Source organism: Salvelinus namaycush, chromosome 5 (genome assembly GCF_016432855.1).
Source record: "Salvelinus namaycush isolate Seneca chromosome 5, SaNama_1.0, whole genome shotgun sequence".
In the NCBI taxonomy this organism is placed as follows: domain Eukaryota; kingdom Metazoa; phylum Chordata; class Actinopteri; order Salmoniformes; family Salmonidae; genus Salvelinus; species Salvelinus namaycush.
Window position 1 is genome coordinate 68,206,066 of NC_052311.1, and position 16,151 is coordinate 68,222,216.

Here is a 16,151-nt window from a genome sequence, read left to right on the forward strand (position 1 = left end):
AAATAGAGAGAGGAGGAGGAGAGCTAGCTATAAGGGAAATAGAGGAGGAAGGGAGGCGGAGAGATAACTGTAAGGGGAAATAGGAATAGAGGAGGAGGAGGATAAGATACTATAGGGAAATAGGAGGAGAGGTAGGAGGAGGATAGATACTATAGGGAAATAGAGGGAGGAGGAGGAGGATAGATACTATAGGAAAATAGAGAGAGGAGGAGGAAGGATACTATAGGGAAATAGAGAGAGGAGAGGAGAGAATACATATAGGGAAATAGAGAGAGGAGGAGGAGAGATACGATAGGGAAATAGAGAGTAGAGTGGAGGAGAGCAACTATTTAGGGAAATAGAGAGAAGGAGAGGAGGAGTAGAGGATACTATGGGAAATAGAGAGGAAGGAGGGATGATATACTAGAGGGAAATAGAGAGAGGAGGAGGAGAGTACTAATAGGGAAAATAGAGAGAGGAAGGAGGAGGAGAGATCACTAAGGGAAAATAGAGAGGAGAGAAGGTAGGGGAGGAGGAGGATAATATAGGGAATAAGAGAGGAGGAGGAGGAGAGATACTATAGGGATATAGAGAGAGGAGGAGGAGAGATACTATGGGAAATAGATACTATAGGGAAATAGAGGGAGGAGGAGGAGGATAGATACTATAGGGAAATAGAGAGAGGAGGAGGAGAGATACTATAGGGAAATAGAGGAGGAGGATGAGAGATACTATAGGGAAATAGAGAGAGGAGGAGGAGAGATACTATCGGGAAATAGAGAGAGGAGGAGGAGAGATACTATAGGGAAATAGAGAGAGGAGGAGGAGGAGTAGAGATACTAAAGGGAAATAGAGAGAGGAGGAGGAGAGATACTATAGGGAAATAGAGAGAGGAGGAGGAGAGATACTATAGGGAAATAGAGAGAGGAGGAGGAGAGATACTGTAGGGAAATAGAGAGAGGAGGAGGAGGAGAGATACTATAGGGAAATAGAGGAGGAGGAGGAGAGATACTATAGGGAAATAGAGAGAGGAGGAGGAGAGATACTATAGGGAAATAGAGAGAGGAGGAGGAGAGATACTATAGGGAAATAGAGAGAGGAGGAGAGATACTATAGGGAAATAGAGGGAGGAGGAGGAGGAGAGATAATATAGGGAAATAGAGAGAGGAGGAGGAGGAGAGATACTATAGGGAAATAGATAGAGGAGGAGGAGGAGAGATACTATAGGGAAATGGAGAGAGGGGGGAGGAGGAGGAGAGATACTATAGGGAAAAGAGGGAGGAGGAGGAGGAGAGATTCTAAAGGGAAATAGAGAGAGGAGGAGGAGAGATACTATAGGGAAATGGAGAGAGGAGGAGGAGAGATACTATAGGGAAATGGAGAGAGGAGGAGGAGAGATACTATAGGGAAATAGAGAGAGGAGGAGGAGAGATACTATAGGGAAATAGAGAGAGGAGGAGGAGAGATACTATAGGGAAATAGAGGGAGGAGGGGGAGGAGGAGAGATACTATAGGGAAATAGAGAGGAGGAGGAGAGATACTATAGGGAAATAGAGGGAGGAGGAGGAGGAGGAGAGATACTATAGGGAAATAGAGAGAGGAGGAGGAGAGATACTATAGGGAAATAGAGAGAGGAGGAGGAGAGATACTATAGGGAAATAGAGAGAGGAGGAGGAGAGATACTATAGGGAAATAGAGAGAGGAGGAGGAGAGATACTATAGGGAAATAGAGAGAGGAGGAGGAGAGATACTATAGGGAAATAGAGAGAGGAGGAGGAGAGATACTATAGGGAAATAAAGAGAGGAGGAGGTGGAGAGATAGTTTTTGGGAAATAGAGAGAGAAGGAGGAGGAGAGATACTATAGGGAAATAGAGAGAGAAGAAGGAGGATAGATACTATAGGGAAATAGAGAGAGGAGGAGGAGAGATACTATAGGGAAATAGAGGGAGGAGGAGGAGAGATACTATAGGGAAATAGAGAGAGGAGGAGGAGAGATACTATAGGGAAATAGAGGGAGGAGGAGGAGGAGAGATACTATAGGGAAATAGAGAGAGGAGGAGGAGAGATACTATAGGGAAAAGAGGGAGGAGGAGGAGGAGAGATTCTAAAGGGAAATAGAGAGAGGAGGAGGAGAGATACTATAGGGAAAAGAGGGAGGAGGAGGAGGAGAGATTCTAAAGGGAAATAGAGAGAGGAGGAGGAGAGATACTATAGGGAAATAGAGAGAGGAGGAGGAGAGATACTATAGGGAAATGGAGAGAGGGGGGAGGAGGAGGAGAGATACTATAGGGAAAAGAGGGAGAAGGAGGAGGAGAAATTCTAAAGGGAAATAGAGAGAGGAGGAGGAGAGATACTATAGGGAAATAGAGAGAGGAGGAGGAGAGATACTATAGGGAAATAGAGAGGAGGAGGAGGAGGAGGAGAGATACTATAGGGAAATAGAGAGAGGAGGAGGAGAGATACTATAGGGAAATAGAGAGAGGAGGAGGAGGAGAGATACTATAGGGAAATAGAGAGAGGAGGAGGAGAGATACTATAGGGAAATAGAGAGAGGAGAAGGAGAGATACTATAGGGAAATAGAGAGAGGAGGAGGAGCGATACTATAGGGAAATAGAGAGAGGAGAAGGATAGATACTATAGGGAAATAGAGAGAGGAGGAGGAGGAGAGATACTATAGGGAAATAGAGAGAGGAGAAGGATAGATACTATAGGGAAATAGAGAGAGGAGAAGGATAGATACTAAAGGGAAATAGAGAGAGGAGGAGGAGCGATACTATAGGGAAATAGAGAGAGGAGAAGGAGAGGTACAGTGAAAAGAGGGAGACTACCTCTCTTATCAAGGCAATAATGAGGGTAGAGTCTAACTAAAATGTTGGAAGACAATGGACAACCTTTTGAACAGAACCTCACTTAAATTATGTTTTTTCCTCACCCGATTTGTAGTATGTATTTTTTTATGTATTGCTTTTGCAATTGTCATTGAGTTCTTATTCGATTACAAATATATATGTTTATATGTCTGACTGGCTCTTTATTTGTAAATACTTATTTTTATAAATAAGTGATTTTGCAAATAAATGTGTGCGTACGCGGGGCTGTGTGCACACCTGTGTCAGTGAGTATACATTTACTGTGTGTGAGGAAGTATGTGGTTTATGTGAGTCTGCAGAACTTCTCTGTTCACCTTTCTCTCTTTCTCCCCCCTCTTCTCTCTCACTCCTCACCTGCACCTGTGTGTGGCTTTGTATGAGTCTGCAAAACACATGCTCTCCTTCATTCATCTCTCTCTCTATCCTCATCCCCCCCTTTAATGACACTTAATATCCTTCCTCACACTGCACACCTGTCACATGGCAGGAGGAAAGTGCCAGCTATATTATCCATGGTACAGATCCCTGGTACACACCATGGCATTCGTAGTAAATTATAGCAGTAGTGAAGTGTGCTGTTTGCAGGTGAATGTCAGTTTGTGTGTGGGTGGAAGGGTATGAGTGACACTGCTCTTCAGCCCTGTCTCAGCCTAACCAGAATTAGAGCGTGGTTAGCTACACGTACGCTCACCGTGCTAACCTCAGACCGTATCATAACTACATTAACCTGTTTCTTACAGACATACAGTGTTGGAGTGTTGTAAATTAAATAGCTAGCGGTGTGTGTGTGGTCTTGGGGGAGGAGTATCTCCCCGAATACAAAGTTTAAGAAAACAGAACCACCGAGGAGATTGCATCAACTGTTTAACCAGAACAAATCCTTAGCTCTTAGCCTCTAGGATTCTAACGTAAAGTGATTTCTCTGCAGTAAAACAATGTGTAATCTTCAGAATAAATACATTACAATGCCACAACTCTTTGTAGTGCTGGGATTACAGTAAAACCCCATTAAACCCCATCCCACTCACACATTTAGCACTACCCATGGCCATGGACATTAGTGAAGGAAATGTGCAGACAGACAGATGTAATGGGGAGTGTGGGAGTAATTGTTATCCTTGAAACAGTCTTCCCCATTCTTCCCGTTGAGCATGAGGTCATTTTATTATTGAGAGTGATGGTTCTCTCTCCATGGCTGCCCTGCCCTGCTGCAGACACCTGTTAGCTGGCCTTCTACAGTCTAACACATCTGAAACTATTATTGTTGTCAGGAAACAGATGTGAGTTCACGCTACTGGAAAGTAAGCCTGTTTGTGACTGTGGTCATAGGGTTCTGCACGGTATGGCGGTGTGTGTGTGTGTGGCGGTGTGTGTGGCGGTGTGTGTGTGTGGCGGTGTGTGTGTGTGTGGGTGTGTGTGTGTGTGTGGGTGTGGGTGTGTGGGGGGGGGGGGGGGGGGGGGTGGAAGGGTGGGTGGAAGGGTTTCGGAAAGTATGACTTTGCACATCCTGCTGCCGGTTGGTTCCCCCCTGACTATGGGTTAAATGCACAGCCATGTCTACCATAACCTACTGTACTCTGACACACACACTGTCTGTTACAGTAGGGCTGTGCACGAGAGGAGGGCCAGTGCATGTGAGGTGATATGTGACCGAAAAGCGACCTCGGTAAACTGTGGTCAAACCATGGAAGATGGTGATGTATAATCCATATTTGTTAAAAACACACACACACACACACACACACACACACACACACGCACACACACACGCGCGCGTTTTCAGTGTGTGTGTGTGTGTGTGTGTGCGCGCGTGCGTGCGCGCGCGCGTGCGTGCGTGCGTGCGTGCGTGCGTGCGTGCGTGCGTGCGTGCGTGCGTGCGTGCGTGCGTGCGTGCGTGCGTGCACACGTATCTAAAACAGACTGGAGGATAAAAATGGTAACATTCCATAGACACATTCACAGTGAATTTTAGGTGCTTTATCAACATAGTGCAACAAGGTTACTAAGGTTAGTTGCTGTCAACACATAGAGTCACTCTCTCACACACATACAGCACACATACACACACAGACAGATACACACACAGAGACATACACAGACAGATACAGACACATACACACACAGAGACATACACAGACAGATACAGACACATACACACACAGAGACATAAACAGACAGATACAGACACATACACACACAGACACATACACACACAGAGACATACACAGACAGATACAGACACATACACACACAGACAGATACACACACAGACACATACACACACAGACACATACACACACACAGAGACAAACATTGCAGATGAGTGTAAATCTTGATGTTGGGGCACCGCACCACCGGCAGTTGGTACGTAAATGGCAGTGGATAAATCCGTTCCAGATGATGTGTAAAGATCATATTTATGACACACTCACACAGATGGGCTCCACAAGCCAACCAACCAAACATCACACAAATGGGCTCCACAAGCCAACCAACCAAACACACACTCACACAGATGGGCTCCACAAGCCAACCAACCAAACACACACTCACACAGATGGGCTCCACAAGCCAACCAAACACACACTCACACAGATGGGCTCCACAAGCCAACCAAACACACACTCACACAGATGGGCTCCACAAGCCAACCAACCAAACACACACTCACACAGATGGGCTCCACAAGCCAACCAAACACACACTCACACAGATGGGCTCCACAAGCCAACCAAACACACACTCACACAGATGGGCTCCACAAGCCAACCAAACACACACTCACACAGATGGGCTCCACAAGCCAACCAAACACACACTCACACAGATGGGCTCCACAAGCCAACCAAACACACACTCACACAGATGGGCTCCACAAGCCAACCAAACACACACTCACACAGATGGGACCCACAAGCCAACCAAACACACACTCACACAGATGGGCTCCACAAGCCAACCAAACACACACTCACACACAGTACAGATGAGCTCCAAATACACCCACCCTGGGAAACGGTGAATTCCCCAAACCACAGAGTGCATGAGAGGATGAGGGGAGTTGGGAGTCATGGGAAACAGAGGCACAGGATGCGTGCAGCTGCAGTGAACGGGACCGGGCCGGAGCAAAAACAGACAGAACGACGGCACAGAACAAAGCCGGAGAGAGAGTGAACACACCCTCGTCTATGGAGGAGGATGGATGACAACATCTCATGGTTCAAAGGCTGGTTGGTCTGAGTTATACACACTGTGGGTAAGGGGAGAGAGCCACACACTGCGGTGGTGGAGCAGAGAGGGAAGCCTGGGGTGAGAGGGGTCACTCACAGCTCCTAAGTTATGATTGACACACTTTGGGAAAACCAAAATATGACACGTGCAAGCACATGCACTCACAAAACCCAAATCAGAGGTATAGGTGTCAGGGCCTCTGGATTATGGGGGACGCCCATGTCTACCCCAACTCTGGGGCCTGGAAACGGTGACGAGGGGGAGGAGGTAACGAAAGGAGGAAGGAGCTGAGGGGAACGAGGAAGAGTGGTAAACCCAGTCTGCATCAAGGCGAGAAGGTATCTGGAAGTTTTCATTTTTTATGATCTGGGAAAACTAGAGTGGAGGGTTGGGTGACTGGCTGGGGGAGCGAGCGAAGCGCCTTTGGAAATTTCCACCCATTTGGCTGAGTTTACTGACGTATGTGAGAAAATCAAAAGGTTACAAATCACGTCAAACACTCCTGGACTCATGTGTGGTCACTATAATTACTTTGTGTTTCCTGCATTGTGAAACGGATTTGTTTCTTGTTGTTCTCTAATTAGTCATAATCAACTCATGGACTATATCTATGTAGTATAACTATACTGAACAAAAACAGAAACGCAACATGTAAAGTGTTGGTCCCATGTTTCATGAGCTGAAATAAAAGATCCCAGAAATGTTCCATACGCACAAAAAGCTTATTTCTCTCAAATGTTGTGCACCAATTTGTTCACATCCCTGTTAGTGAGCATTTCTCATTTGCTAAAATAATCCATCCACTTGACAGGTGTGGCATATCAAGAAGCTGATTAAACAGCATGATCATTACACAGGTGCACCTTGTGCTGGGGACAATAAAAGGCCACTCTAAAATGTTCCGTTTTGTCACACAACATAATGCCACAGATAAAACTGTGGGTTTGCAAAACAAAGAATTATCAGAAACCATCTCAGGGAAGCTCATCTGTGTGCTTGTTGTCCTCACCAAGGTCTTGACCTGACTGCAGTTCGGTGTCGTAACCGACTTCAGTGGGCAAATGCTAACCTTCGATGGCCACTGGTACGCTGGAGAAGTGTGCTCTTCACGGATGAATGCCGGTTTCAACTGTACCGGGCAGATAGCAGGCAGCGTGTATGGCGTTGTGTGGGCGAGCGGTTGGCTGATGTCAATGTTGTGAACAGAGTGCCCCATGGTGGCGGTGGGGTTATAGTATGGGCAGGCATAACCTACGGACAACAAACACAATTGCATTTTATCGATGGCAATTTGAATGCACAGAGATACCGCGATGAGATCCTGAGGCCCATTGTCGTGCCATTCATCCGCCACCATCACCTCATGTTTCAGCATGATAATGCACGGCCCCATGTCACAAGGATCTGTATACAATTCCTGGAAGCTGAAAATGCCCCAGTTCTTCCATGGTCTGCATTTTCACCAGACATGTCACCCATTGAGCATGTTTGGGATGCTCTGGATCAACGTGTACGACAGCGTGTTCCAGTTCCCGCCAATACCCAGCAACTTCGCACAGTCATTGAAGAGGAGTGGGACAACATTCCACAGGCTAGAATCAACAGCCTGGCCAACTCTATGTGAAGGAGATGTGTCGCGCTGCATGAGGCAAATTGTGGTCACACCAGATACTGCCTGGTTTTCTGATCCACGCCCCTACTTTTATTTTAAGGTATCTTTGACCAACAGATGCATATCTGTATTCCCAGTCATGTGAAATCCATAGAATAGGGCCTAATGAATTTATTTCAATTGACTGATTTTCATATATGAACTGTAACTCAGTAAAGTCTTTGAAATTGTTGCATGTTGCGTTTATATTTTTGTTCAGTTTAGTATTAGTCATAATCAACACACGGACTGTATCTATCTAGTATAACTAGTATTTCTTATCTAGTTTGACAGTTAGTAGGCCTACATTGTTGTTTGCTGAATAACAATGTCCTGTAGTATACTGTATCTATACAACCCTGGCCTAGCTTTGGTACTGTTGTCACCCCTCCCCTACTCTTGTTTTGAAAAATCTCTCCATCCAACCAGAGCCACCTCTCTACACAAGCTGTTTGACTGAGCGTATAGGTATATATATATATCTACCCTGTCCCCTCCTTCCCTTCCCTCCTCCCCCCACACTCATCTCACCACTCGCTCTCGCCTGATTGACTGTGTGAGACAAATTAGGCTTCTGCAATGATCAACAAATTTGACAGGTGAGTAAAATGAACATCTGTTTTTTTGTATTAATTGTTTAATGAGGTGAGCAAATGTATATGATATAATATCACATGGATGGTGTAGTACATATTTTAAAGCTTATCCCTACCAATTGGTGATTGCGGTCCTATTTATCATTGGTGATGCTTTATGAAACCACTCCTGTCATCTTTCTCTTATGCAGCACAATCAGAAGTTTCAGTGATGATGACAACAATGTATTGAATAGCTTTCGCTAGTTTCGCTGAAAGCTGTCTGATTGAAACTGAGACTGAGAGAACCAGGGTCAGTTTGTTAGACACCAGTTCATTGACAGATGGTTGACCAAACCTGTGGTTTTGTTAAAGAAGAGGAAAGTGTTGAGTAGTTAGTGCAGTCCTCGTAACCAGAGTATATGGCTTTTCCACACCAGAGAAGACACTACAGGGGCAGAGGAGGGAAAAGCAATAGTAGTGGCTATAACCATTCACCTTTTCACCATAGGCCTGCCTCAGTTTGCGTATGAAAATAGATTTAGCATTCATTCATTTAGCATTCATCTCTACTACGTATTTGAGTGAAAACCTACTTTCTGTGTCTCAGTGTTCTGTTGGCCCAGAAGAAGTTTATCTACCACTATAAGAACATGCGCTGGGCCAAGGGCCGACATGAAACCTACCTGTGCTTCGTGGTCAAGAGGCGGGTGGGACCAAACTCACTCTCCTTCGACTTTGGACACCTGCGCAACCGGTCCGGCTGTCATGTTGAGGTGAGGGAGGGAGAGGAGAGGGAGGGAGGGAGTAGGGAGAGGAGGGAGGGGAGAGAGTAGGGAAAGGAGAGGAGAGGGAGAGGAGAGAGAGGGAGAGGAGGAAACAGAGGAAATGGTTAAAAAACGTGGAACAAATTTTATCATCTGTCATTTGCTCCAGTTTCTCTCCCCCTTTCCGTCGTTATATATATCCTATCTCTTCCATTTTCTTTCTTTCTTTCCCCTGTCTTCATCACTCTCTTTCCCCTCATTCTACTCTCCACTCTCTATCCATGCATTACCTCTCCTTTCTCTCTATCTATATCTTCCTCCCTCAATCATTCCCCTCTCTCTCTCTCTCTCTCTCGCTCTCTCTCTCTCTCTTCCTGAACTACATCCATCACTCTCTCCCTCATTCCTCACCCGTCTACCTTCCTCACCTATCTCAATCACTCTCTCCCTCATTCCTCACCTACCTCCATATCACTCACTCTCCCTCATTCCTCCTCCCTCTCACTTCCTCCCCTATCTCCATCACTATCTCTCCCTCATTCCTCACCCCTCTCCCTTTCTCACACATCTCCATCACTCTATTCCCCCCCCCCCCAGCTGCTGTTCCTGCGCCTCTTGGAAGCAGGCGCCCTGTGTCCAGGCCTGTGGGGTTATGGAGCTCCAGACAGTGTGGGACTGTGTTACTCTGTCACCTGGTTCTGTTCCTGGTCCCCCTGCTCAGACTGCTCCTACAGGCTGGCCCAGTTCCTCAGCCAGACCCCCAACCTCCGCCTCAGGATCTACGTCTCCAGGCTCTACTTCTGTGACCCGGAGGACAGCAGTGCGAGAGAGGGTCTCCGCATGCTGCAGAGAGCCGGGGTGCAGATCACTGTCATGAACTATGAAGGTAGAGAGGGTGTGTGTGTGTGGGTGTGTGAGTACATCTCTCATTATAATTCTGTCTCTTCCCTATAGACTATTTCTACTGTTGGCAGACCTTTGTAGCTTGCAGACAGCGTGTGTTTAAGGCCTGGGACGGACTGCATCAGAACTCTGTTCAACTGGCCAGGAAACTTAACGAAATCCTCCAGGTAGGACACACACACACACACACACACATGCACACACACTGTACCCTTGAGTTAGTAGGCTAATAATATTTACTGATTTGTCTTTCAGCCTGGTGAGGCAGAAGATTGGGGAGATGCTTTCGAGCTACTTGGACTGTGATTCACCTCTATCCCTGTCATATACGCTGATATGGAGCTGTTTATTTATGCTCCTCCCACTGGTGCTACCTGTCAATGTTATACTGTAAAGATCACTTTAATCTATCATTGTAAAAGTAAATAATAATAACTGAAATAGGTCAACTGTACAACTCAATAATGTGTTTATATATTGTTATTTAATCCATGGGATTTACATTTTTACCCTTTGTAGCATTATTACTGTCTTGTAACACATCCATTAAATAATTCCCTCCAACTGTGATTGAGTCGTTTTGTGTTGACATGATCCTATCCTCTATTTACATTTGACCAGCTCTTTATCTCTCACATAGCCAACGATAAACAACCAAATAACGTTTAGGCTAATTGATTAAAATGATCCCTAAACTATCACTGACAATGGTTGATTAATCTGGACGAACGACATTAGAAATGGATGTGAACGCTTCATGTGCGCAAATACACAGTGTATTACGCTCTCGCACCGGTTAACGTGCACGATCACCACACACCGATTGAATTAAAGTCAAGATGGCGACCGAGGGCGAATACGAGTCGATCCTGTGTGTGAAACCTGACGTCAACGTTTACCGAATCCCGCCGCGGGCATCGAACCGGGGAGTCAGGTAAGAGACCCGGTTCCGTCACCATCAACCGGTGACCTTGCCCTTGTCTGACTCCAGCATCCATTGTTTGATACGGCGATATATCAACCTCCCCGTAGGCAAAGCTCTTATCCCCACATCAAGGTAATGTAAAGTCCATATAAAGGCTATAATGCTCGTCTCTGTTGCCTTTGCAGTACGCAATAGCTTTTTCTAAGGTGGCCTACTAGGCAAACTGGTTGGGAAGGAATAGTCTACCACCAGATGTCAAGGTTGTGCGTAGTGGGATGGATAGGGAGAATACACCTGCCATTATTGTATGTTTAATGAAAGGCTATAGCAGATACTACGGTATTTAAAGGTCCAGAGGATTAGGTGAGATTTTTACTCCCTCTGAGGATTATCTGGGCATTTTCTCTGTTGTAGCCTACCCTATTACTTTCTGACCAGGGTTCGTTAAAGGATCTCTTGTTGACAGTGACTTCTGTCCTGTTAGGGTACAGTCTACGTTTGGCAGTGTGTGTGACTATATTGTGTTTACCCATTTGTTCATTGGCTGGTGTTTTAACGTGATCCAGTCTATCTCCATGCTGACTGGACAGCGCTCCATACTGTATCTGTCTCCTGGGAGCTGATTGGCACAAAGCTGAGTCTGTTGTGTGATGTAGTGAGTAATACTAATGAGGGAATATTCCACCCCAGGTCTGGTGAACTGCCAGCCCAGTCACCAGCCCAGTCACTCTCATTTCGGTAGCAAAGTGTAGTGGTTGGTTATCAACAACGTGGTCTCCCTCTTTCTCACACACACACCTATACAGTCAGTCTCATCCCTGATTTGCTGTCTGTGTCTCCCTCAGGGCTGCGGATTGGAAGCTGGACGCCCCTGATTGGACAGGCCGTATGAGAGTGACTGCTCGGGGAAAAGTGGCTTTCATCAAACTGGAGGACAAGATCTCTGGTGAGAGGCCAAATCTTTACAAATAATAATTTTTGTTCTTGGACATAAAAGACTGTAAAATCACCAGGAAAAGCTCAAAGTAATTTTAATGTAGGAAATCTGTTCCCAAGTATTCCCACGCATAAATAGAGAGGCATATGTGATCGTATCCCAATATAATCAAGGTTTGAAATTATTCTGTTTTTGTCAAATACTATATCTGTTTCTTGCGGTCAATTTGCAGAGGGCAAATTATTTATAACTATGTTCTGACCATCCGCTCAAGGAAAAATTTGCCCACTGCTGAATGTAATTGGGGACTTCTGCAATAGCCCCTAGCCCACCTCAAGGCACTTCTAGTCAGAAGATCATCGTGCCCAATTCCAAATTGTCCCCATGGAACTTCTTGTTGATCTGAAAGGACCATGTTAACTGTTCCACCTTGCCCTCTGACTCTTGACTTGAACCATTAGTTATAATGCCTGAGTTCTAATTACCCTCCGTCTCTGCAGGGGAGCTGTTTGCACAGGCACCAGTGGACGAGTACCCTGGCATCGCCATAGAAACCGTCAGTGACTCCAGTCGTTACTTTGTGCTTCGGATCCAGGATGAGAGTGGTGGGTTGTTGATCGTCGTCCATCGTCACCATCTGGCCAAATTAGAAAGAAGTATCACACACTACTTCCTCACATTTTCTATTAGCAGTTATTATACTGAACAAAAATATATATGCAACATGTAAAGTTTTGTTCCCATGTTTCATGAGCTGAAATAAAATATCCCAGAGATGTTCCATATGCCCAAAAAGCTTATTTCACAAAATAAAATGTGCACATATTTGTTTACATTCCTTTTAGTGAGCATTTCTCCTTTGCCAAGATAATCCATCCACCTTATAGGTGTGGCATATCAAGAAGCTAATTAAACAGCATCGTCATTACACAGGTGCATCTTGTGCTGGTGACAATAAAAGGCCACTCTAAAATGTTCAGTTTTGTCACAAAACACAATGCCACAGATGTCTCAAGTTTTGAGGGATTGCGCAAATGACATGCTGACTGCAGGAATGTCCACCAGAGCTGTTGCCAGAGAATTTAATGTTTATTTCTCTACCATAAGCTGCCTCCAACATCGTTTTAGAGAATTTGGCAATACATCCAACCGGACTCACTACCTCAGACCACGTTTAACCAGGCCAGCCCAGGACATCCATATCTGGCTTCTTCACCTGCCACCCGGACAGCTGATGAAACTGAGAAGTATTTCTATCTGTATTAAAGCCCTTTTGTGCGGGAAAAACTTATTCTGATTGGCTGGACCTGGCTCCCCAGTGGGTGGGTCTATGCCCTCCCAGGCCCACCCATGGCTGTGCCCCTGCCCAGTCATGTGAAATCCATAGATTATTTCCTAATTTATTTAATTAAATTGACTGATTTCCTTACATGAACTGTAACTCAATAAAATCGTTGAAATTGTTGCATGTTGCGTTCATATTTTTGTTCAGTATAGTAGTAGTAGTAGTAGTAGTAGTAGTAGTAGTATACCACAGTAATAACAAGGTATGTTTTGGATCATTTGAGTGTGTAGTATGAAACAGTATTCTACTACAGCATTTGGAGTACACAATCAGTTGTTTCTCACTGTGCTATGTCTCTGTTTTAGGATCAGTGTGTATACGAAGTGATTTGATTTGTAATTTACATTGGTCTGTTGTTCTTCTTTGGCCTCTGTCTCTCAGGTCGCAGTGCGTTCATAGGCATCGGGTTCGGGGACAGAGGAGACTCGTTTGACTTCAACGTGGCGCTGCAGGACCACTTTAAGTGTGTTGCTCTTACAGCTGTCACAACAGAGAACACTCTCATAACATTAGCAAACAAGTGCAGCTCAGAGCTAGAATGTTGACTTCTAACTGACATGAATTAGTAATAGCCTGTCATCTGTTTCACTCTATAACTCTCGATTCAATTCCAAGGGGCTTTATTGACATGGAAAATATATGTTTATATTCAAATCAAAATCAAATCAAATTGTATTAGTCACATGCGCTGAATACAACAGGTGTAGATCCTACAATGAAATGCTTACTTACGAGCCCCTAACCAATAATGCAGTTTAAAAAAAATAAGAATAAGAGATCAAAGTAGAAGCAATTAAAGAGCAGCAATAAAATAACAATAGCGAGACTATATACAGGGGGGTACCAGTAGTCAATGTGCAGGGGCACCAGTTAGTTGAGGTAGTATGTACATGTAGGTAGAGTTATTAAAGTGACTATGCATAGATGACAACAGAGTAGCAGTGGTGTAAAGAGGGGGTGAGAGGGGCAATGCAAATAGTTTGGGTAGCCATTTGACTAGATGTTCAGGAGTCTTATGGCTTGGGGGTAGAAGCTGTTTAGAAGCCTCTTGGACCTAGACTTGGCGCTCCGGTACCGCTTGCTGTGTGGTAGCAGAGAGAACAGTCTATGACTAGGGTGGCTGGAGTCTTTGACAATTTTTAGGGCCTTCCTCTGACACCACCTGGTATAGAGGTCCTGGATGGCAGGAAGCTTGGCCCCAGTGATGTACTGGGCCGTTCGCACTACCCTCTGTAGTGCCTTGCGGTCGGAGGCCGAGCAGTTGCCATACCAGGCAGTGATGCAACCAGTCAGGATGCTGTTGATGGTGCAGCTGTAGAACCTTTTGAGGATCTGGGGACCCATGCCAAATATTTTCAGTCTCCTGAGGGGGAATAGGTTTTGTCGTGCCCTTTTCACGACTGTCTTGGTGTGCTTGGACCATGTTAGTTTGTTGGTGATGTGGACACCAAGGAACTTGAAGCTCTCAACCTGCTCCACTACAGCCCCGTCGATGAGAATGGGGGCGTGCTCGGTCCTCCTCTTCCTGTAGTCCACAATCATCTCCTTTGTCTTGCCAATGCAAGTGAAATAAACAATCACAAATTGAGAGTAAACATTATGCACAGAACATTTTTCAAAAGAATAAAGACGCTTGAAATGTAATATCTAGCTATAACTCTCTGTCCCTTTTTCCCTCTCATTCTTTCTCTCTATCTATTTACTGTATATATCTCTTTCTCTCTCTCTCTATATCGCTCGCTCGCTCGCTACCTCTGTCTCTCTGTCTCTCTCTCAGGTGGGTGAAACAGGAGCTTGAGATCAGTAAGCAGTCTCAGACTCCAGACAACACTCCTAAACTGGACCTGGGTTTCAAAGAAGGACAGACCATCACTCTCAATATCGGGGTAACTTCATCAACTCATACCCATAGTACTCCTACCATGGTCCTTGTGTCCTTGTCCTTGTGGTAAAAATGATGTGGGTAAAACAAAGCGTGAATTAAAAGTACGTATCTCAGAGCATCGTAGCACCATTAGGTGCAAAAACTTGACTTACCCAGTTGCGGCCCACTTTTTGGAGTTAGGCCACTCGATTTCGTCTCTGCGTTATATTGGCATCGAACATGTCACCCTCCCTAGGAGAGGGAGTGACCTTGATAATTTATTGTTAAAACGAGAGGCTGCCTGGATCTTTAACTTAAAGACCCTTGCTCCCTTCGGTCTCAACGTAGACTTTGATCTGAAGCCATTCTTGTGATTATTGTGACTTTGCCATTGTAATTGTTTATAAGCTTGTGTAGTCTAAAATGAATCTATGATCGTATGCTATCCATTGTTTTTTTGTATGCTGTTCTTTGTATGCCATTTTAATATCTGAGAATTAACCAATGATATTAGGCCACTTTTGGCCATGATTACAGACACCTGTGTGTCTTTTGACACTATATAAACGAGTCATCCTCCAGTGTTTGTGATTAAACCCTGATGAAGACAGCTTGGCTGTCGAAACGTTGGATATTACATTTTTTGCATCTGAGCTCCTAGAGTGTGCGGCTCTCCTTTATTTTCAAGTTTTATACTCCGCTAGCCAGCACCTCGCCTAAATAGGTGTGCGTTTCTTTTTCTTCTAGATACTCCTACCATGGTACCATCTGGTTAGCGCTTAACAACTAAAAAGCGAACATGCACGCACACGTTGCAAACCCATGCTCTGTTTATAAGCTTTGTCAAGCTATCACGCAAACACCTATTCCTCTCCTTCCTTCTCACCCGTCGCACCTCTCTCATTCTTTCCATTTCTGTTCCTCTCTCAGCAAGGCAGAAAGAGAGACAAGTCCCGCCCCCAGAGCGCTGGTGGCTTTGGGCTCCTCCCTCCTCCCCCTGGCGGTGGAGGCACCAAGATAGCCCCTCCCCCTATGTCAAGCTCCTCCAATGACAACGAAGGTTTATTCTCAGGGGGAGACTTATTCTCTGCGGGAAGTGACT

General features: G+C 45.2%; 2 protein-coding genes across 2 annotated transcripts; both read left to right on the forward strand.

Moving 5' to 3' along the window:
• Nucleotides 1-8,312: 8,312 nt before the first annotated feature.
• LOC120047766 (single-stranded DNA cytosine deaminase-like) lies at nt 8,313-10,284 on the forward strand. Its single transcript, XM_038993321.1, has 5 exons — nt 8,313-8,332; nt 8,919-9,084; nt 9,673-9,961; nt 10,030-10,145; nt 10,234-10,284. The coding sequence occupies exons 1-5, from the start codon at nt 8,313-8,315 to the stop codon at nt 10,282-10,284; spliced, it is 642 nt and encodes a 213-aa protein (XP_038849249.1).
• Nucleotides 10,285-10,817: 533 nt separating this feature from the next.
• On the forward strand, nt 10,818-16,149 carry LOC120047306 (adaptin ear-binding coat-associated protein 1-like). Its single transcript, XM_038992828.1, has 7 exons — nt 10,818-10,912; nt 11,749-11,849; nt 12,341-12,445; nt 13,567-13,648; nt 14,963-15,071; nt 15,980-16,083; nt 16,122-16,149. Exons 1-7 carry the CDS (start codon nt 10,818-10,820, stop codon nt 16,147-16,149), a joined length of 624 nt encoding a protein of 207 aa, XP_038848756.1.
• Nucleotides 16,150-16,151: the final 2 nt, after the last annotated feature.